Source organism: Bufo bufo, chromosome 2 (genome assembly GCF_905171765.1).
Source record: "Bufo bufo chromosome 2, aBufBuf1.1, whole genome shotgun sequence".
Lineage (NCBI taxonomy): Eukaryota > Metazoa > Chordata > Amphibia > Anura > Bufonidae > Bufo > Bufo bufo.
Window position 1 is genome coordinate 361,103,923 of NC_053390.1, and position 22,917 is coordinate 361,126,839.

The following is a 22,917-nucleotide window of genomic DNA, read 5'->3' on the forward strand; positions in this document are numbered from 1 at the left end:
TGGCATTCACCGATGGGATAAATTATCGGTACATAATAATTGTGTAGAGTGGGTCGTTGCAGATGGCTTGATAACAAATATGTGGAGAGGATTCTATTTTTGCAATATTTTCCATTTTTTCCATTGGAAAGCGTTTTTTTCAGTGGAAAAAGGTGTATTTTTTTTATTTGGAATTAATCTTATTTATTAAAAATTTTTAAAACTTTATTTTTTAATTGTTTAATAGTCCCACAAGGGGATGTTCATAGACAATCTTTTGATTGCTTCTATAATTCTCTGTATTGCTTATGCACTGCAGAGAATTATATTGCCAATGCCGTAATGACAGTCACAAGCAGGCTGTGTCAGATAGGCACAAGATGCTAGGATACACTGCAGGCAGAGCTTGGGCCATCATTATGTCCCAGCCTGATGTGCATAGACAGCGGCACCCCATTGACATCTCATTCATGATGACAATGGAAGAGGGGCTCCGCCTCCTCTGTTACTGCTTAGATACCGCGGTTGCTATTGACTTGGCATCCATGGGGGTAAAAACGGCCTGAATCGGTGCTTCTGACGATCTGGGCAATTAGTGCAGGAGGCCCACTTTCATGTGAGAGCTCCTTGCTCTCCTCTGCACGTTTTTTCTAGACTGCCATAAAAGGGCAGCTCCCATTAATGACTGCATTAAAAATGCATATCGGCGGGGTTAAAATTGGCACTTCCACCTTAGACATTTATGACATATCCACAGACTATGCCATAAATGTTGGCTAGAGGTCACACCTCTGGTACCTGCACCTATCCCCAGAAAATGGCTCACCATACATCCTTCCCACCCACCCTGTCTTGTGAGGCAGACACCGGCCACAGCATCCAGGCCTAGAATGAATGGAGAAGTGGTGGATCTCTTGTTTCACTCTGTGCTCCACTATTTCTGTAACTATTTTATAACTTCCATTGAAATGAATTGTAAGAGCCATGCACATTCATTCTGTCTCCTCACCAGCAGGGGCGGGGTTGGGGGACACCTGTTCTTGGGATTGGTATAGGTCACAGAGTTCGGACTGGCATCTATTTATGGCATTTCCAGTGTATATAAATCTAAAGTAAAGACAGCACTACTCCTAGTACCTATTCGGCCAATCCATGTGGTGGCAGTGCCCACGGTGGCAGGCCCTAGCCTTCCAGGCTCCCGATAACCGTAAGATATAAAGTTTTGGCTACTCCTTATCATGCTTGAGGAAGGCTAAGGAGTAGCTAAAACGTTGCATGTACTTCGGCTGCTTGTTATTGGACTATCACTTATGGATTAAAAGCACTATTTTCCTTTCCTGCGATGCTGCCTTTATTCTTTTCATATGGATTTATAACGGGAGCTGTTGGATACAGCTCTGACAGAGGCGTGCATCTGGACCTAAGAGTGGAAGCCTGTGGTGGTTTTCTTTTTCATGAGCGCAAATGGGGACACCTCAGAGCTAGCTGTGCTCCTCAGCCTGGTAAAGCAACAGCTTCCATACTGCGTCTGAAGAGTAGAGAAGCTTCTGTGTGTCTAAGTGTGATCTCCCGCTTCTTATCAGCTTTCTAAGCTCCATACCTAGTGGGAAGTGAGGTCACTGCATACAGTAATGGCAGATTGCAGAGAAGTAAGACGCCCCTGCTTGTGAGAGAAATGCATTTAGCTGTGCAAATGAAACATGGGATAGTATTGCTGAAGGAGAATAAGGAAAGCTCAAAAAGACCTGTTCCTTCACATTCACTAATTAGTAACTTTTTGTCCTCCGCTTTCATGTGACCGACATTCTGACTGTCTAACTGTCACAGCATCTTATGTGTGGATAGGAAGTCAGTCTCTCTTCATTTTTATATATATTTTTTTTATTACAATTTTCAAAATCCAATAATATAAGCAATACCCTGTTGTAACATAGCATGTGATCAGTATCAGGCGCAGCATTAAAGGACCTTTAAAGAGTCATTCATTAAAGAAAAATATCACTGCACCCAAGGAATGCATCAATAAAACCTACAATGAAAGGGTTATAAAACCCGTTGTTACACTATGAAATACAGAGTCCCATCAATCCCGAAAGATCTGCTAAATACGTGCAGAGGATGTATATAGATCATGGATCTCCAGGAGCTTCCCCTAAGCACATGCTGGAAACCCTTTTAACTATCCCGACCACCAAACTCCTCTCTGCATGTATATAGAGTCCTTGGGGGGGAAGGACAGCAAGAGCATATAATTATACAAGTGAACATGAGAATTGAACGTTCCAACCAATAAAACCAACTAACTGAACAGTGGCCCATCACGCTCTATCCCCCTCTATCCAATCAGTATTCGGGTGATCTCAGAGGGCTCAAAAATTCTGCAGCTCTGTCTGATCTCAGCGCGTCCACTCTCTGGGGGCACTGGAGTAGTGCACAAACCCCCACTCTTGGTTGACTGAAGAATAATAAAAAGGAATGTCAGGACTTTGAAGAGAGCTATTAGGAGACACATATTGGGGGATCATAACTCAATATACAAGTCTGATACCACATAGTCAAAGAAAATCATGAGTGCAGTTGTATTTATCCCATACTGTGAAGAAAGACTTCACCTTCCTTTCTTTACGCTGGGCCGCCTCTATCAAATCCATCTTCATAATAAAGTATAGATTCTCAGAGAAAAGAATAAATGATGTGAGGGAGAGGTTGCTTCCAGACTTCAAATATTGATTTTTTTGCCGTGGCTGAAACCATGTGTAATAATTTCTGGTGTTTTTTTCAGTATATTGTGTTGTGTTTTATGAATGTAGTTCATACTTGCCCACATGTAATCCAAAGGGGTGTTAAGGTTTAGGTGTTTGGTTGTAAATTTGTGAACTTCGACCCAGAACCATTGTATGTGTGCGCATTGCCATGGACAGTGATATATGTTTGCATCAAGAGTTACACATTTAAAACAAGTGGAAGTGGGGAAAATACCCATTTTATAATCTCTTATGCCCTATGTATTAATTTAAGGAGCATTTCCACATATCTAGCAGTTGGGAGGAAATTAAGGGATTATTTAACTGATTGGCCTATCATAGAGCATGTGAGATTAGGGTCATCCGAGTTCCATTTAGTGATGAAGAGGTGGGACTTGTCATAATCAATGGGGGTATGAAGGAGTTTGTATGTGCATGTTAGAACAGCTTTGTGGGAGCTGGGCTCTACTATAAGTGATTTAAATTGGGAAGTCGATTCTTGGGGTGTTACGCGGTGTAATATTTCCCTGGCATAGCGTCTCTATTTCTATGAAAGCCTTGATGTCTGTCTCATAGGAATGAAAAGTGAAACTGCCTTCACTACAATTTACCCCGTTTACCTTTGTAACAGACCAGACACTAAATGTTTTTGTGGGTTTGCTTCTTTAAGTTTAGAGTCTATTTCTTTTAGTACATGTGACATTATTCACTGAACGATTTTTCCATAAATCGTACATTGTTACTATCAGTTCTGTATAATTTGCTACATATTTTTTATTTAGACCCCAATTATCTTTTTACAGAAATCCATATGCACCTTAATTGCACCGGTACAGAACATACCTCCGGGAGGTATTTGCTGCACTGTCCAAATATTCAGGATTGTAGTGTAAAATACACTATAATTCTGTTTCTTCCATTTTCACTCATTTATATAAAGGTTTTGTAACGAAGCCCTTCAGACGCTATGTATGTGCAGTTGCGAGAATCTAAAAATAATTTGCAGGATCATAGTGGAGCTCATTTCCTGAATACGAGACAGACCCAGAAAGACTCCCTGAAGATGGCAGAAGTCACGGCTGAGAAGCATGCAGATGTTCAGAAGCCGTTAGCTAGATTTGAACATAATGAGAATACAAAAAAAAGACGAGCTGAATCCCAAAATGCCTGAGATGCGTTAAACGTGGGAGACAGCAGTGGCTAACGTAGCATGCTGTTGTATAAAGCAGTTAGGTAGTCGTGAAAATAATGAAAAGCACTGAGCTAACACATGAGGGAGAGAAAATGGCGGCAGGCAGTTCCTGAAGCAGACCTGAATTTTTACTTCAGTCATGTGAGATTTTTTTTTTTTTTTTTTTCGGGCAATTCACACAGACTGTGGTCTCCACACAATCAGGGAACAGTAATCTGAGTGTGGCAGTGTTCCAGTTACACTTGCCTCGTAGTCTTTTTTTACATGTCTCATTTAGCATTCAGTTGCTATGGGGATTTTACTGATAGCGAGCTTGCATTTGTTCTGAACTTGTTGCAGCGATAGAAGCGAGCAGTTTTGTACCTATTGATTTCAACAATTTTTAAGGTGTTGGAACTTTGCTTGTTCTGAAGGGATGGGTGTGAAATAGTTATATAACGTTCACAAACACTTAGAATCTACAATAGCTTAGGCACCTCTCTGCTTCTCCAAGCTGAACTCAGTACGGCTCACGACTGTAATGCATTTATATTTTCAGTCTTCAGCCCTCGAGTACAACTTGTACACTAAAATTACTATGCACTCTGTCTTATAGACCAGGCACCTACAAGTGAAAATTTACAATAGGTTTTTGTGGCATATTATAAGCTTTCTGGAGCTGGAAAAAATGCCACCTGCTGGTAGTTGACAGCTTTTTCCGTATGCAAAGTAAAAAGGAGAAAGCTGCCAGTCAGCGGTGGGTTGAGCCCACAGCTCATGGATTTACAGGACTCTAGGCTTAATGGGTTTATCCAAGATCTATAATGCCCCGCCATATGCCTGGGCCCCTCACATAGGTTGTACTTACCTAGCTCCCCGGCACCCACGGTGTGACGGTAGAGAGGATCGTTCCCCTCGCAACCTGCTATTGGCTGCCCCCCTAAACAGTTGTAATTACCCTGCACCTTGGCTACAAGGGAGAGGGTATACATGTACACATTGAAGGGGACGCAGTGCCACAGCCTCTTCTGCTAGCCGATCAGGACATGGAAAGGTAACACTGTTATAAATCTGGAGGGGAGTATCACAGGATCACACCATGGGCAAAAAACTGTTTTAGGGTCCATTCACACGTCCGTTGTTTCTTTCCTGATCTGTTCCGTTTTTTGCGGAACAGATCTGGACCAGATCTGGACCCATTCATTTTCAATGGGTCCTGAAAAAAATCGGACAGCTCAATGTCTAATTTTTTTTCAGGACCCATTGAAAATGAATGGGTCCAGATCTGTTCCGCAAAAAACTGAACAGATCAGGAAAGAAACAACGGACATGTGAATGGACCCTTAGCCTGCCAATTCTGGAAAGAAGATAGCCTAGATTAAAGTTTTTTTCCTACAGTCACTAGTACCTGACTATATGACACAGTTGGCTGTTACATAAACAATTTTTCCATGAAATGACTTTCCACAGTGAAGTATCATTCTTCCTCCTTCCTTCTCCCAGTGTGATTCAGCTGAACGAACATAAGGGCCAATATGGACTTAACTTCTTAATGACCGTGCACTGTCTTTTGACGGTGGGTGGTTCTGGTGCTGAATCTAGAGCAACGTCTTTTGGTGCAATGGGCCCTTACCTAGTTGCTCCTGATTTAAGAACCAGTTGTTACCTACATCTCCTGTTCTTGCTCTCACCTGACAACAGCCAGGAAGGAAGCTCCGATTCAGGATATTTAACCTCCTTGATTGTCGGAGTCCATGACTATGGCATGATCAAAGAGAACTGGGGAACCCCCTTGCAGTCAGCTGTGGGAACCTAGAAAAGACCTCAGGGCTCTCTGTTCAGTAAAGCCTGTATCATAGAGACATGAAGCATAATGTATAAGTATACAGGAGTATGCAATAGAACTAGGGCTGGGCGATATGGCCTAAAATCTATATCGCAATATAATTTAAAGCATGTACGATATATCGCGATATATTATTTTCTTCTGTATGTATACAAATTTCAAAACTTTTCAAGAAATTTTTAAGATGTGTATTGTGTAACAGATCTTTTTCCAAACAATGTAAAGAGGAAGTGTTAGTAAAACACAAAATTGTTTAAAATAAAGTGCAAATTTTGCCATTTGCCATCATCCATGTCCCCCAGCCAGCGCCATCAGCCCCATTCTGCCATTGCTATTTGCAATCATCCATGTCCCCAAGCCAGCGCCATCAGCCCCATGCCATAGCCATCCGCCCCCCCCACCGCCTGGTAGATTCGGGCCCCTGCTAGTATACTTGCCTTTCCTGCAGGGTGCGCGGCTGGCTGATGGAGTCCGCAGGAGACAGACTGCTTCTTCTTCCCAGCATGCTCTGGAAGGAACCTGACGTCACACACAGCGTCAGCCCTGGCCAGTGCAGCGCGGTGCAGAGTTCGGAGGCCACGGAGCGGTGAGGGAAAAGCTTCTTCAATTCACTACCGCTCCGTCATCTATCGCGATATGGCGATATAGACAAAATCTATATCATTTATATCGCCCACCCCTAAATAGAACTATCAAATATCATTTTAAAATGGTAATCCCTTAATGGGATAAAAAAAAGCCTTAATAACCCTGTTTCCTACCTTAGCTCCTAATGAACAAAAACATCTGTAGGAAAAGATCGCTTGTGTGTCCTGCGTTTCATATTTCCCATAGAACATCTGGAGCTGGCATGTTTACCTCAGAAAAACTCACCAAAATCTGCAGGAGCCTAAAATACTACTAAAAACTTAACATTTCAGAAAAATGCCAGTAGAAACTATTGATTTGATTCAACTTTATTGTGATTACACATGTATAATACAGGGTAACAAAATAGTTTGCATCCAATCAGAAGTGCAAAGAGCAGCAAGTGCAATAAAAAGCAAGTTATATGCAGATAAGGATAGTGTAGAAAGTAGGAATAATTATGTACAGATAAATTAAGTATACAGGTGTTTATATTGCTATACAGAGAGCAAATATACAGATGTACTATGGACAAATATACAGATGTACTGATGTATCCATATATACAGATGTGCTGATGTATACATATATACTGATATACAGATAAACTGTTCTATTGCCATACAGACGGCGAATACACAGATGTACTATGAACAGTTATACAGATGCGCTACATATATACAAATTTAGAGATGCATAGTAAACAGATCTGCAGAATGCTATGATTATAGCTCGAGAAGTGGAAGAGTAGCGCTATGAACAGACTATAATAGTGAACAGTGTAAGTACATACTATAACAGAGACTTATGCTATGACAGTGTCCCAACTAAAGCAGTAACCAGCAGTCCTGGTCATTTGGAAGAATGGAGGGGAGGAGGAGTGTAGAGGGTTAAGTGAGTATGGATGAAAAGGTTCAGCGGGAGACTGAGTTCAGTGTGGTAACAGCTGTAGGGAAGAAACTGTTCCTAAACCTGCTGGTTTTAGTCTGAAGGGTCCTGTAGCGCCTTCTGGAAGGAAGGAGCTGGAAGAGTTTATTGGCAGGATGAGAGGAGTCCCTAAGAATGATGCGTGCCCGACGTAGACATCTCTTCTTGTGAACATCCTCAATCACAGGAAGTGGAGTCCCTATGATACGTTGTGCAGTTTTTTTTACCACCCGCTGCAGTGCCTTGCGGTCAGCAACAGAGCAATTCCTATACTAGACTGTAACACAGTTGGTCACATATGTGTATACCCACCCTTAAAGAGATTTTATTACATTATTATCTATATATAATTTTTTTTATATTATATCATATCTGACTTAATAGCAGTCGACATTTGGTTATTGTGAGTTATTGGGGTCTTTAAAAAAAATAAATCTGTGCAGCTAGAAGTAGTATACAGACGCGCTGTCTTCCCTTAGACACTTAAATGCCTCTTTAAGTAATTAAAGGAATCTCTTTAAAGAGGACCTTTCACTAGAATAAAAAATGTAAACTAAGCATACAGACATGAAGAGCGGCGCCCAGGGATCTCCCTGCACTTACTATTATCCCTGGGCGCCGCTCCGTTCTCCCGGTATAGGCTCCGGTAGCTTCATATGTTCAGTTCAACTGGGTGGAGCCTGCCGGCATCTCCTTCTCCCAGGCTGGAGCGCTGGCCAATCGCAGCGCTCAGCTCATAGCCTGAGAGAAAAAAAACAGGCTATGAGCTGAGCGCTGCGATTGGCCAGCGCTACAGCCTGGGAGAAGGAGATGCCGGCAGGCTCCACCCAGTTGAACTGAACATATGAAGCTACCGGAGCCTATACCGGGAGAATGGAGCGGCGCCCAGGGATAATAGTAAGTGCAGGGAGATCCCTGGGCGCCGCTCTCCATGTCTGTATGCTTAGTTTACATTTTTTATTCTAGTGAAAGGTCCTCTTTAAGTAATGAAATTAGAACATACTGTTTTTACAGCAGTTATCCAATTTATCTAGGATGGACCAGGTGGAGTTGTAAAAGTGAAATAATATTTTCCATTTCCATCTACCATGACGGCCACAATGAGATTGTAGGGACAGGAACACAGAAAGAGAGTTTAAATTGCCCGTGTCACCCACTCCCCTCAGTGTTGGATGTCCCTACATGGGGCAACACAGAGAGAGGCCTCCTTTGCTGGGAGGTGAAGATTAATTTTTATTTTTTTACTTATTTTTATTTAATTTCAGAGAACCCCAGAGGTATCGATAGCCTGAGCTACCCTTACCTCTTCCCTTATGGGTTTGAGTATGGGGTCTCTCCTTTTCTTCTATTCCCTTTTGATTCTCCCGCGGCATGAGGCTAAGGCTGCACATAGGGTAAAAGCAGGGTACCCGCTCCAGCTAGTCTGGAGCCTGTTTACCCCCAGAAACTGCTATATCTCCTACCTTAAGAGGAGGACACAGCAGCCAGTTAAGCGGCACCTCAGATAAACGCCCGACATTCATGAAGTGTGTGGGCGTCTACACACGTTACCATGAACCACATGGACCCGGCACGACGCTGCATGGTCATGTTGATACAGGGGATGGAGCCTAGGGGCGCACTCCAGGAAGCGGATGTCAGAGCCTGAGACCCCCACCACAATGGAGACTACTGAGTCCAGTGGTCTACCCTCCGTGAGTTCCCTTTTGGGGGGAAAAAATGTTTTTGTGTTTTTTTTTATATTTGGTGTCTGCTGATACATGGTTGCTCTTTTTTTTTCTCTATCATTAAGGAGACAAAAGTTAAAACTAAGTCTCTGAAACTAAGTCTGTAATAAAAGACTTCCAGAAAATTACAAGAAGAAATTGTGCAGATCTTGTATTTCTGAAATGTTAAAAGAAGAGCAACTGTCTATCTTATCTAAAGTAAAAACCCTGATCCAAGAAGAGATAAAATCATTGCTGGCTTCCTTAGGAGCGACTAGTCAATCTGTGATCCCTCCTAAAAAACCCAGACTTTCTGTTCCTTCCTCCTCTGATCTTGAGGAGCTGGATGAAGAAGCTTCATCTTGCAGACCCTTAGGGGAGGAAGATTTATTCTCTGAAGGAGAAATTGTAGATGAAGGGAGAAAATATTACTTTTCATCTGAGCATATAGATGAATTGTTAAAAGCGGTTAGATCTACGATGGGTATTGATGACATATCTAAACCGCGTTCCGTAAAGGACAAAATGTTCGGAGGTTTAAGATCAAAAAAGTCTATGATTTTTCCCATACATGAAAATGTGCAGGACATGATCCTGGATGAGTGGTTAGAACCAGAAAAAAGGTTGGGGGTTCCTAGAGAATTTTGAAACAGCCTTCTTTTTGATCCGTCAGAATCCAAGATTTTTGTTGGCACCCCTAAAAATAGATGTCCAGGTGGCGAAGGTGATTAAAAAGACCTCTCTTCCCTTTGAGGATTCTTCTCAACTGCGCGACCCTATGGAACGCAAAGCTTATTCTGTTGAAAAAAGCTTTGGAGACCTCTACCTTCTCTATAAAAACAAACATTGCGGCCACCTCCGTAGCTAGATCAGTGTTCCTATGGCTTAATGAGTTGGAAGATCACTTAAAAAATAAAACTTCAAGAGCGGAAATTATAAACTCCATTCCTCTTTTAAAATCAGCGACGACTTTTTTAGCTAATGCATCGGCAGAATCAGTTAGATTTGCAGCTAGAGAAGGAGCACTTTCAAACTTAGCCAGGCGGACATTATGGGTAAAATCCTGGTCAGGAGATAAAATATCTAAATCCAAGCTGTGTTCAATAGCCTTTTCTGGAGAATACATCTTTGGACCTTCCCTATACAAGATTCTAGAAAAGGCGGCGGATAAAAAGAAAGGGTTCCTGGAGGAGAAGGATACCAGGAAACTTTTATTTTTTTTTGTCGCCGAAATACCCAGTTCAGATCATATAGAGGTAAAGGAAAATCAGGCCACTGGAGTTATCCAAAAGGGGGCAGAGTTAGAGGATTTCTGCTTAATCCCCAGAACAAACAGGCCAACAAGCAATTAAGCCAGAGTGGGGGTCGGTTGAGAAATTTCCTTCCCCAATGGGAAAAGTAACCTCAAATCCTTGGGTTTTAAATATCATTGCTCAGGGTTGCAAAATAGAATTTTCCTCCCACCCCAAGAGGTTTTCGGATCACTTCCCATGGCCCCATGATAAAGTCTAAACTTTGGGAAGAAATCCAAAAACTACTAGATTCAAACGTAATAATACAAGTCCCAGAGTCAGGAAAGAAAGGGGGTTTTATTCAAAACTATTTTTAGTAGAAAAAACTACGGATCTGCTCGTATGATCAGGAACCTAAAACAACTGAACAAGTCAATCCAGTACAGAAGTTTCAAGATAGATTCAGTATCCTCCACAATTACTCTAATAGAGGGAAGAGCCTTTATGACATCAATCGACCTAAAAGAGGCATACTGTCATGTTCCCATTCACGGAAACTCTCAAAAATACCTGAGATTTGCAATAAGAAACTCAACAGGAACCCTATGTCCCTTCCAGAGATTGCCATAAAGGACACGGAAACTTTCCTGATAGGACTTCAGGATTTAGGTTGGGTAAGAAACTGGGGAAAATCCTGTCTCCATCCTTCCCAAAAAAGACTGTTCCTGGGAGTTCTCCTAGATTCAAAAATAAAGAGTTCTTTCCCTCCTCAGGACAAGGTAATCTCCCTACAGAACAAGATAACAAAGTTCCAAAAAAGGAATTTTTGCTCAATCCGAGACGCTATGAGCATACTAGGCCTCCTAACCTCCTGCATAGCTTCAGTATCTTGGTGCCAAGTCCACACCAGAGTCTTACAGAGCTGGACTCAAAACAACTTCATTATTCCCAATTCTGTGAAGCAGGATCTCAATTGGTGGAAAGCGGAAAGGAATCTTCAAAGGGGAGTTCCTTGGCAAAAACATCCAGCAGTCTAGATTATAACAGACCCAAGCAAATCAGGATGGGGTGCAAAAGTAAGCTCTTATTCTTTTTCAGGGAATTTCCTCAAAGATCATAAGCGATCGTTCTTCAAACTACAGAGAGCTTGCGGCAGAGTATGGTATACCCTGGAAAAGACATCCTATCTACTGAAGAATCAGCATATCAAAATCTTCTCGGACAACATCACAACAGTAGCCTACCTGAAACGCCAGGGGGGTACAAGATCTCCAACTTTGGAAGCCTTGGCAAGGAAAATAATCCTCAGAAAGGAACACCCAGCCTTACATCTCAAAGGTTCACAAAACCTAGAAGCGGACTTTCTATGCAGGAAAAAATTAGACCCTGGAGAATGGTCTCTAAATCCCCTTATTTTTTTAAAAATAACAGCAAAATGGGGTTCCCCTTCAGTAAACCTTTTTGTGTCAAATGTAAACTCGCAGGTGAAAGTTTTTTGCTCCTTTAAATCCAAAAGAAAATCCCCCTAGCAATAGACGTTTTTTCAATAAAATGGACCTGGCACCTGGCCTACGCTTTTCCTCTGTTTCTGTTGATACCTCGTACAATTCAAAAGATTTCTCGGGAGCCAGTAACAATAATCCTCATAACTCCTTACTGGCCCAAGAGAAGCTTGTTCCCAGCAATAAAACAAATGTCAATTCAGGAACCTTGGATACTTCCCTATCAGTAAAACATGCTTCTCCAGGGTCCAGTCTGTCACCCCAATCCAGAGTTCTTCAAATTAACAGCATGGATCTTGAGGGCGACATCCTAAGGCGTCAAGGCCTATCAGAGAAAGTCATCAACACACTTAGGTTACATCTAAAATTTAAAAACACAAATGCAATAGCACTCTGCAACCAGCACTCTGCCCTGCCTCTACGCTTGATGCCGAATGAGGCATTGGTGTACTTGCATCCCTGGATCCGATGAAAGCTGTCACGGCACCGGACGGGGTTAAAAGCAGAGTGTGCCTGGCGTGCATGCTGTACCTGCGCTCCCTGGACTTTGTGTGGCTATCATGGCCCATAAACAGGTAGGAGCTAGTGTTGGGGACCACTCATGGAGGCGACCTTGACGTGGTGAGTGGCTTATTACGCTTTGGCCAAAATGTACACCAATGCCTCATTCGGCATCCAGCGTAGAGGCAGGGCAGAGTGCTGGTTGCAGAGTGCTATTACATTTGTGTTTTTGAGTTTATATATGTATTTCGCCATAGCGATGTGCACCTGCATACAGGGTTGTGCTGACTGAATCCCCCACATTACATCTAAAATTTACCTTAAAATTTGGAAGAAATTCTGCAACTGGATAAGGCAGGAAGCCCCAGATACATCTCGTCCAGTAATCCAGAAAATTTTAGATTTCCTTCAGAACGGCCTAGACCTGGGACTTAGACCCAGTACACTCTGGGTCCAAATTTCGGCGCTCCGTTTGTTTTATGACTCCCCTCTAGCGGACCACCGGTGGATTAAAAGATTTATGATGGCAGCTGCTAGACTTGAACCAACTCTCATTTTCTGTACTCCCCAATGGGATCTATATACGGTATTTAATGGGTTAACAGGTTTTCCCTTCGAACCCTTAGATGTGTGTTCATTAAAACACTTGTCTCTAAAAACTGCCTTCCTCATTGCCATAACTTCTGCTAGACGTCTAGGAGAGATTCGGGCCCTTTCCTCTAGGAAACCATATCTCTTGATTTCTGACGACAGGGTAACCCTTAGATTAAATCCTAGTTTTTTACCTAAGGTGGTTACAAATTTCCACAGAAATCAGGAAATAATTTTACCATCTTGTATGTTCTAGTCCCAAAAATCCTAAAGAAGAAAAATTTCACTCCCTAGATGTTCTACAATACCTAGAAGCCACAAAATAATTTAGGAAAGACGATAACCTTGTAATACAGTACGCAGAAAAGAACAAAGGCAAAAAACGCTTGCTAGATGGCTTAGATCCACTATTGCAGACTGTTAAAAAATTCAGGGAGTTCCCTGTCCTGTAAAGATAAAGCCTGTTCTACAAGGTCTGTGGCGTCTTCTTGGGCAGAGAAGGCAGGCGCCTCTTTGGATCAGATCTGTAGAGCGGCTACCTGGTCTAACGTATGCACTTTTGTTAGACATTACAAGTTGGACCTTTCTGCTGGAGTCTATTTGGTAGGAAGGTTCTTAAAGCTGTAGCCCCCCCATAATGCTAATTTATTAGGTCTCCTTGTGGCCGTCATGTTGGATGGAAAACTGGAATTAGACTTACCAGTAATCCTGTTTCCTCGAATCAACCATGACTGCCCAGTATCCACCCCCTCCTTCAAAAAATAATTTAAAAAAAATCTCTAATGGGTATGATGTTAATACTAAAAAAATTAAAAATAATAATAATAAATAGATGCGAAACCCACTTAGCTAATCAGAAAACACTGAGGGGAGTTGGTGGGGGGCTCAATTTAAACTCTCTCTCTGTGTTCCTGTCCCTACATAAGTCAGAGGTCAATCTCCTTGTGGCCGTCATGGTGGATTCAAGGAAACAGAATTACCGGTAAGTCTAATTCCGTTTTTTCTGTGTGAGAATCCTTTATTAATACGCTGCGACCAAGAAAATGACACTTTTGTTTCCAAGCTACCGCTTGGTATTGCAGTCCACCAATTTTCTGAAATGTGTGGTTGTTTTGCTTGATAAAATAAATCTTTTAAAGAGGACCTGTCACCGCTCCTGACATGCCTGTTTTAATAGCTACATGCATTCCCCATGTACTAACAATTCTGGTCCATCTATTCTTATGACTCTGTTGGGCCATTCCTTTATTATTTCTACTAGAAGTTATGAATGAATTGCTAGCAGTCTGCAGTAAGGGTACAGAGGGGTGTTAACAAATTGGGGGGGTACCTGCACAGACTCACTTTATCCAATCAGTGCTGCCATTTTCAGACTGTACAGGTACACACCCCAACTGGTTACCTCCCCTCTGTTCCCTTACTGAAGGCTAATAGCAATTCACTCATAACTTCTAGTAGATGGGAAAACCCCTTTAAGGCCCCTTTACACATGTCGATTGAACAGATGATTGTCGGGAAGGAAGCATTCCTTCCTGGTAAGCGTCTGCTCGTCAGTGAAGGAGACCACCACCTTCACATGCAGCGATATCCTCCACAGTATGGGGAGGAGTGATCTCTAATGCCATCGCTCGTCCCCATATAGAATCATTGTTGATGTTTAGACAGCACAATCTGCTGCCGACAAACAATGATTTAGGCGTCCACACCAAAAATCCAATTATCCGACGAACTAGTGTTTTGCTCTTTCATGGAATAATCAGCGGCACCTTTACAACAGCAGATCATAGATAACAAGTGTTCCTACAAGCGCTTATAAACAATATTCTGCCTGAACATCAGACAGCGTAAAGGGGCCTTAAGGATATGGGCTAAATACAGTGATCCCTCAAGATAGGATGGCCTCAGGATACAATATTTTCTGCATACAATGGTCCTTTCTAGGCCATCGTAAATTGAAACTAGACTCAAGATACAATGGTTAGATCGGACTCTGAGGCAATCAATAAGGCCATTTTATTGATAAAACATCACTCCTGGTTAGTAGCATCTCTGTGGTATTAAATGTTCTATACTGCCTCCTGTCTGTGCCAGGATGCGCTGCTTCTTTGGACACCAGGTGAGCAATTGCTTCATTTTATTTTTCTGATATATGTATGCACAATGCAAGACCATGAAGACACCCCTACCATCACCATAGAAAGTGATTTACAGCTTCCAGCATCTATTCCTGCCAGTTTTACATAGGGAATTACTTTATTTGTCTTTAATTATCTGCTTATTTTTCTTAATTATCTTTTTCTTATTTTGGGATGAGATTTTTGGGCTTTGGAACCAATTTACAGTTTTTTCATAGAGTTATGGACTCAAGTTACAATGGTTTCAACGGTTGTCCCAGAACCAACCAATATTGTAACATGAGGGACCACTGTAATAAGCTAAGGATATGGGCTAAATAAAAGATTCTACATCATATGCTGTTTCCTCAGATTTTATAATTATTATTTTTTTCATTCTATTCCATTTTTGGGGCCGTTCTGATTTACTTATTTGATGTTGTAAAGAGAATTTTATTATTTAGTAGAGAAAATATTACAGGGGTGTGGAATTCCTATCGCCCGACGCCCGGGACATGCAGTTCCGGGCGCCGGGCAAGTAGTTTGAACAGTTGTTTAGCCCTGTGCGGGCAAGTAGCAGGGACATGTCGGTTGGGCAGTAATAGGAGCGGTCATATGCTTGCCGCGAGCTGACCGCTCCTACATCTATGTCAGCCTGCCCCTGCATCGTGGGCTCAGTTCAGTCACAGCACACAATAGCAGAGACGCTGGCAGCAGGGAGGGGAGGGACTCGGGAGGAGTGTAATCTGATCCTAGAGTGGAAGCTGGTTTCTGCCAGCCCCTCCCCTCCCACCAACCAATCAGAGCTGAGGCAATGCAAGCACTAGCAGCTCTGAGCCATCTGTACAGGGAGTCTAAGAATAGGAATGAATCGAATGAGTCACAAGTTAAATGAATCTAAAGATCCAATTAGTTAGAGACTCATTCGATTCATTGAGTTAAAAGAGCCGTGAGTCAGAGGCTAGAACAGGTTATTACACTGAGGCAGAGGCTAGAACAGGTTATTACACTGAGGCAGAGGCTAGAACAGGTTATTACACTGAGGCAGAGGCTTGAACAGGTTATTACACTGAGGCAGAGGCTTGAACAGGTTATTACACTGAGGCAGAGGCTAGAACAGGTTATTACACTGAGGCAGAGGCTAGAACAGGTTATTACACTGAGGCAGAGGCTAGAACAGGTTATTACACTGAGGCAGAGGCTAGAACAGGTTATTACACTGAGGCAGAGGCTAGAACAGGTTATTACACTGAGGCAGAGGCTAGAACAGGTTATTACACTGAGGCAGAGGCTTGAACAGGTTATTACACTGAGGCAGAGGCTTGAACAGGTTATTACACTGAGGCAGAGGCTAGAACAGGTTATTACACTGAGGCAGAGGCTTGAACAGGTTATTACACTGAGGCAGAGGCTAGAACAGGTTATTACACTGAGGCAGAGGCTAGAACAGGTTATTACACTGAGGCAGAGGCTAGAACAGGTTATTACACTGAGGCAGAGGCTAGAACAGGTTATTACACTGAGGCAGAGGCTAGAACAGGTTATTACACTGAGGCAGAGGCTAGAACAGGTTATTACACTGAGGCAGAGGCTAGAACAGGTTATTACACTGAGGCAGAGGCTTGAACAGGTTATTACACTGAGGCAGAGGCTTGAACAGGTTATTACACTGAGGCAGAGGCTAGAACAGGTTATTACACTGAGGCAGAGGCTTGAACAGGTTATTACACTGAGGCAGAGGCTAGAACAGGTTATTACACTGAGGCAGAGGCTAGAACAGGTTATTACACTGAGGCAGAGGCTAGAACAGGTTATTACACTGAGGCAGAGGCTAGAACAGGTTATTACACTGAGGCAGAGGCTAGAACAGGTTATTACACTGAGGCAGAGGCTAGAACAGGTTATTACACTGAGGCAGAGGCTAGAACAGGTTATTACACTGAGGCAGAGGCTAGAACAGGTTATTACACTGAGGCAGAGGCTAGAACAGGTTATTACACTGAGGCAGAGGCTAGAACAGGTTTTACACTGAGGCAGAGGCTAGAACAGGTTATTACACTGAGGCAGAGGCTAGAACAGGTTATTACACTGAGGCTGTCGGCTGATGCTTTTGTTGCAGCAGTGATAAGGTTAAGGGACAGGAGCAGAGATATAAGAGAAGTGACAGATGACACAGAGTTTAGATTACAGGGTAAATTAACCCTTTAGGATCAAATTGGCTTCTCAGGAGATATATATGTTATATGTTCTGGAATGTGTTGGATAACACTGACAGCATTATGTCAGTGTTATCCAATAGATTCCAGAACTGTAAGGGTTACATAGCATCATAAATCAGTATAATGCTATGTGACCCCAGTCAGCGCTTGCAGGTCAGGCCGGGAGCTGCGATGTTGACAGGCTCCGGGAGGAACGCTCATCTGCAGGGGTGTCAGAAATAAAGGTTGTGCTGTCTGTCTTCTGAGGCTCTGGCCCTGCCTGCAATCTGCACTGCACGTGGCACTTGATAAACTATAATGTCTCCCTGTTGCCCCCATACAGTATAACGTCTCCCTCTTGCCCCCATACAGTATAACGTCACCCTGTGGCCCCCGCCCCCATACAATATAACGTCTCCCTGTGGCCCCCACCCCCATACAGTATAACGTCTCCTTGTGGCCCTGCCCCCATACAGCATAACGTCTCCTTGTGGCCCCCGTCCCATACAGCATAACATCTCCTTGTGGCCCCCGCCCCATACAGCATAACATCTCCTTGTGGCCCCCGCCCCATACAGTATAACATCGCCTTGTGGCCCCCACCCCCATAAAGTATAACGTTAGTATAAGTTCAGGACAAGTAGATGGTCATGAGGGACAAGTAGATTGAGCCCCCACTTTAGTCCTTCGACAAGTAGTTTTTTTTTTAATTTCCACACCCCTGTATTATTAGTACATTTTGTGATAGTTGTTCAGCTCTTTAGTTAAACATCCCATCCGATTTCAAGATTTAGGGTACTTTCACACTTGCGGCAGAGGATTCCGGCAGGCAGTTCTGTCGCCGGAACTGCCTGCCGGATCCGTCAAAACGTATGCAAACTGATGGTATTTGTAAGACTGATCAGGATCCCGATCCGTCTTACAAATACATTGAAATCCCGGATCTGTCTTTCCGGTGTCATCCGGAAAAACGGATCCGGCATTTATTTTTTTTCACATTTTTTTTTGAGTCTGAAGGACGGATCCAGCATTGCGGTATTTTGAATGCCGGATCCGGCACTAATACATTCCTATGGAAAAAAAATGCCGGCATTCCAGATTTTTGGCCGGAGATAAAACCGTAGCATGCTGCGGTATTATCTCCATCCTGAACAGTCAAAAAGACTGAACTGAAGACATCCTGCTGCATCCAGAATACATGGGGATAAAACTGATCAGTTATTTTCCTTTTTCCCCAACTTGCTTGAAAATGGGGTGAGGCTTAATAGAAAGGGTTAGAGGTAACCTGGGAAAGGCAGGGGGCCTAAGATGTGCCATTTTGCACCAAAATTACACCACAATTCTGGCATGAAATTTTCTGTCTATCCCTGCACCACATTTATCATACAGCCTGGGCCACTGTGATAAAGCTGATGCAGATGTAGACAACCTGTCATAAGTTTACATCATTTATAGGATTAGTAAATCCTGCTGTGAAGTGAATCCACCATGTTCACTTCTTTTTTTTTTTTTGATTCTAGATCAATGAGCTGGTTGATGTCCGTGATGTAACCATTGGAGCATGGTTTGAAGCACATGTTGAAAATGTTACCAGAGCTAAAAAGGTACACAAGAATGGCAAGGCTCATCTTAAAGGTGGTCACCCTTGTAAAGGGACCAATGGAAGTCTGAGTCCAGAGCACTCCAGAGATAACTCCGGTGTTTCGGATATCGCCCCTTCCACTTCCTACTCCGACTACGTGGATGATGAAGATGTAACCTATTATATAAAATATGATGAGTAAGTCTTGTGCTGATGGAAGACAACTAAGGCTACTTTCACACTGCCGTTTCTGAGTCCGCCTGTGAGATCCGTTTCAAGGATCTCACAAGCAGCCCAAAACGGATCAGTTTTGCCCCAATGCATTCTGAATGGATAAGGATCCGTTCAGAATGCATCAGTTTGCCTCCGTTCAGCCTCCATTCGGCTTGCAGCGTTTTGATGTCCGTCTGACGAAACTGAGCCAAACGGATCCGTCCTGACTTACAATGTAAGTCAATGGGGATGGATCCGCCTCCCATTGACTTTCAATGTAAGTCAAAACGGATTTGTTTGCATTATCATGAACAAAAAAAATAAAAAATTTGCATTATAGGTGCGGATCTGTCTGTGCAGATACCAGACGGATCCGCACCTAAACGCAGGTGTGAAAGTAGCCTAATCTGGTATGACAATATGTATAAACTGTTATATTGGCAGATAGATGAATACTAGTAGTAGTCTGCATTTGAGTAGTATATGTATATGTGTGTATATATGTGTGTATATATATTAAGAGCGTGCACGGAATGGTTTCCATTATATTGAAATAAAACTACTGTAGTAACCAGCCTCCAAATTGGTCAGCAGCACAGACCTGGCACTTTAAGAAACACTGTGTTGCACGTTATACGAGGGCTAGTCAGTAATTTAGTCAATAAGTGAGTGTCCTAAAGTAAAACGGTGCTTCATTATTTACTGTAGTGAAGATTTTCTCATGGCAGCCTGTCACTCAGGGATGCAGTAAGTTGTGTCCCCAGTTGACTGCTGAAAATGTGTATTGTCATCATTGCATCCCATTGTACAAGCCCTGCTTAGACTAAATCAGTGTATTCATAACGCCCTCCATGAGAGGTATACCTGACGTAAGGCTGCAACAATTGCCACTGTATAGAAATATTTTGCCAATTGCTTCCATTATATACATTGTGGTATATTTGTTGATGGTATGCCAGGGCATATGCTGAACATGCACAAACATAATGCGAACAGTAACTTAAAGCCTTAAACAGGTGTATGTTACTTTGAACATATGGGTAACAACACCAATCCATTTTGTTTAGTGTTATCGAGATTATGGCGCAGAAGCCTGCCAAATAATAAAACTTGCCAACTTTTAAGAAAGAGAACATCAGAAAGATTCTGAAAAGTGCCACACAAAGCAACAAAAGGTTTGGCCCTATGTCATGCCCATTTTTATAGGCTATTTCCCAACCTACAGTGTTTGATTCACAAATAGTAAAAATGACCCACTTTTTCTCGCCCTAAAATAAATACAGACCGCAAACAAGACCCCTTATTATGCAAAACTCTAGCCTTACCCCCTAAACAAACAGAACACCTTAGGATACTGGAGTTTTTTTTCGTTTTTGTGTTTTCATTTTTCTTCCCTATCTTCTTTGAACCTATTGAGGGCTAATTTTTTTGACAAGTTGTACTTTTTAATGCCACTATTATTTATGGCATACAATGTAGTGGGAAGCAGTTTAAAAAAATTCCAATTGGGCTGGAATTGCAGCAAAACTGACCCATGCCTTTTATTCTCTGGGTCAGTACGATTACAATGATGCCTTTTAATGTCTAAATAGTGTAAAAATAAAGAAAACATTTTTTTTTTCCATCACCATATTCTGACCCCCATTACTTTTTTATAGTTATATCTACTGAGCTGTGTGGGGGCTCTTTTTTTTGCGCGGGACAATCTGTAGCTTATATTGATACTGTTTTGGGGTGTGTGTGACTTTTTGATCACATTGTATTAAATTTTTTGGGGTAAGAGAAGCAATGAAAAATGACATTTTGACCCTTTTTTCTGTTACGCCATTCGCCCTATTGGAAAAATATGTTTATATTTTAATAGTACGGGCGTTCAGGCATTTCCAGTCGCGGTAATACCCATGATGTTTATATTTTTTATTTATGTATTTATTTTTTTCTTATACGGAAAGGAGGTGATTTAAACTTTTAGATTTTTCTATTTCTATTTGTTTTTTTTTTTTTACTTTTTTGTAATGATTTTGAATATCGTATTTGAGCGTACAAAATCAGAATAATTATTATTATTTTTTTTTTTTTGAACAATCATGGATTTTTTAAATACATTTATTACTGACTATTGCTCATTTCTTATGTTGGCCTGCCACCTGGTGGCCAAAATAAGAATTGCAGCTTGTGCCCTCAGCCTCTTCAGCGAGGCTGAGTGCATTGAAACCAATTACCGCCATCCTCATTGGCCACTGAGAATGCCGGTAAAAAGCTTGGAAGTGCGACCTTCTGCGTTTTTCACCCTTTTAGATGCCGTGATCTCACTTGATCACGGCATCTAAAGGCTTTAATTACCGCCATCGGCATTATTACTGGTCGTGGTAATTAGCCGCAGGTCTATGCTGTTTGAAACAGTGGAGACCCGCTGGGTACGATGCCCGCTGCACGTGCGTGCGGGCGCCATGTTTTGAGGTACATGTACGCTGCTGGTAACAAAAGGGTTAAATAGTTTCCCCTTAGACAACCTAAATAAATACAGATCCTAGACCCCCTAGAAAAATAAAGCCCCCTCTTAATATAGACTTCAGACCAACTCCCCTCCTTAATACAGACCTGAGATCAGTCTCCCTTGATAAAGAGACCACACCTTTTTAGTGAAGATCCCAGAATCCCTTACTAAAGATCCCAGACCCCGGACTAAACCACTAATTTTAATACATACCAAAACTAAGATCAGATCCCCTTTTATACAGATCCCAGGCCAGACCTGCTGATAGACGCCTCTCCCCATATTTGCAGTCCTCTTCACTCCTGGGCACCCTGCAGTTTAGGTTCTGATGCCAGAGCCAGTGTTGGGCTACTTTCACACTAGCGTTCGGGGCTCCGCTTGTGAGTTCCGTTTGAAGGCTCTCACAAGCGGCCCCGAACGGATCCATCCAGCCCTAATGCATTCTGAGTGGATGCGGATCCGCTCAGAATGCATCAGTCTGGCAGCGTTCAGGCTCCGCTCCGCTCAGCAGGCGGACACCTGAACGCAGCTTGCAGCGTTCGGGTGTCCGCCTGGCCGTGCGGAGGCAAACGGATCCGTCCAGACTTACAATGTAAGTCAATGGGGACGGATCCGTTTGAAGTTGACACAATATGGCTCAATTTTCAAACGGATCCGTCCCCCATTGACTTTCAATGTAAAGTCAAAACGGATCAGTTTGCATTATCATGAAAAAATAAATAAAAATTATTTATTTTTTTGTTCATGGTAATGCAAACGGATCCGTTCTGAACGGATCTAAGCGTTTGCATATAGGTGCGGATCCGTCTGTGCAGATACCAGACGGATCCGCACCTAAACGCAGGTGTGAAAGTAGCCTTAGGATGACATTGCCCAGAAATGAAGATGACTGAAACAGGGAGCCTAAGTATTTAAAGAAGATGCACCTGACAGATTTGCCGCCTCTTCTACGAGGTCTATACCTTTTTATAAGCTAATTATACAGAATTTTATAGCCTTATGTTTTTATAAATATACAGTTTAGTCCCATTAAATGCATGTGTGCTTGGCAGCTGAAGACATCTATGTTGGTCCCATGTTCATATGTGTCCTTATTGCTGAGAAAAATGATGTTTTAATATATGTAAATAAGCGTCTAGGAGCAACGGGGGCATTGCTGTTACTTCTATAGGCTCTGGTTTCTCTGCAAATGCCATGCCTTCTGCACTTTGACAGGACCAGGCAGTAAAAACATGATGCCTGGCCCTGTCAATCAAAGTGCAGAGGACACAGCATTTGCAGATTGAGTAGAGCCTCTAGGAGTAATGGCAACGCCTCTGTTGCTCCTAGAGGCTCATTTACATATATTAAAACCTCATTTTTCTCAGCAATGTGAGCACATGTGAACATGGGACCAACAAGCGCACATGCAAGAGGTTAGACAGTTTCATAGGTACAAATCTGCTGACAGATGACTTTTTTAAATGTGATTCCTTGTTTTGGATTTG

At 42.5% G+C, this 22,917-nt stretch overlaps 1 protein-coding gene across 2 annotated transcripts in view; it reads left to right on the forward strand.

Annotated features, from left to right (window-relative positions):
- Nucleotides 1-22,917, forward strand: part of UHRF2 (ubiquitin like with PHD and ring finger domains 2) — a 130,850-nt gene that overhangs the window by 39,022 nt on the left and 68,911 nt on the right. For both annotated transcript variants that reach the window (XM_040417149.1, XM_040417147.1), the window contains one exon: nucleotides 18,659-18,918. In XM_040417149.1, the coding sequence (XP_040273083.1) occupies nucleotides 18,659-18,918 (260 nt within the window). The remainder of the gene's footprint in view (nucleotides 1-18,658; nucleotides 18,919-22,917) is intronic.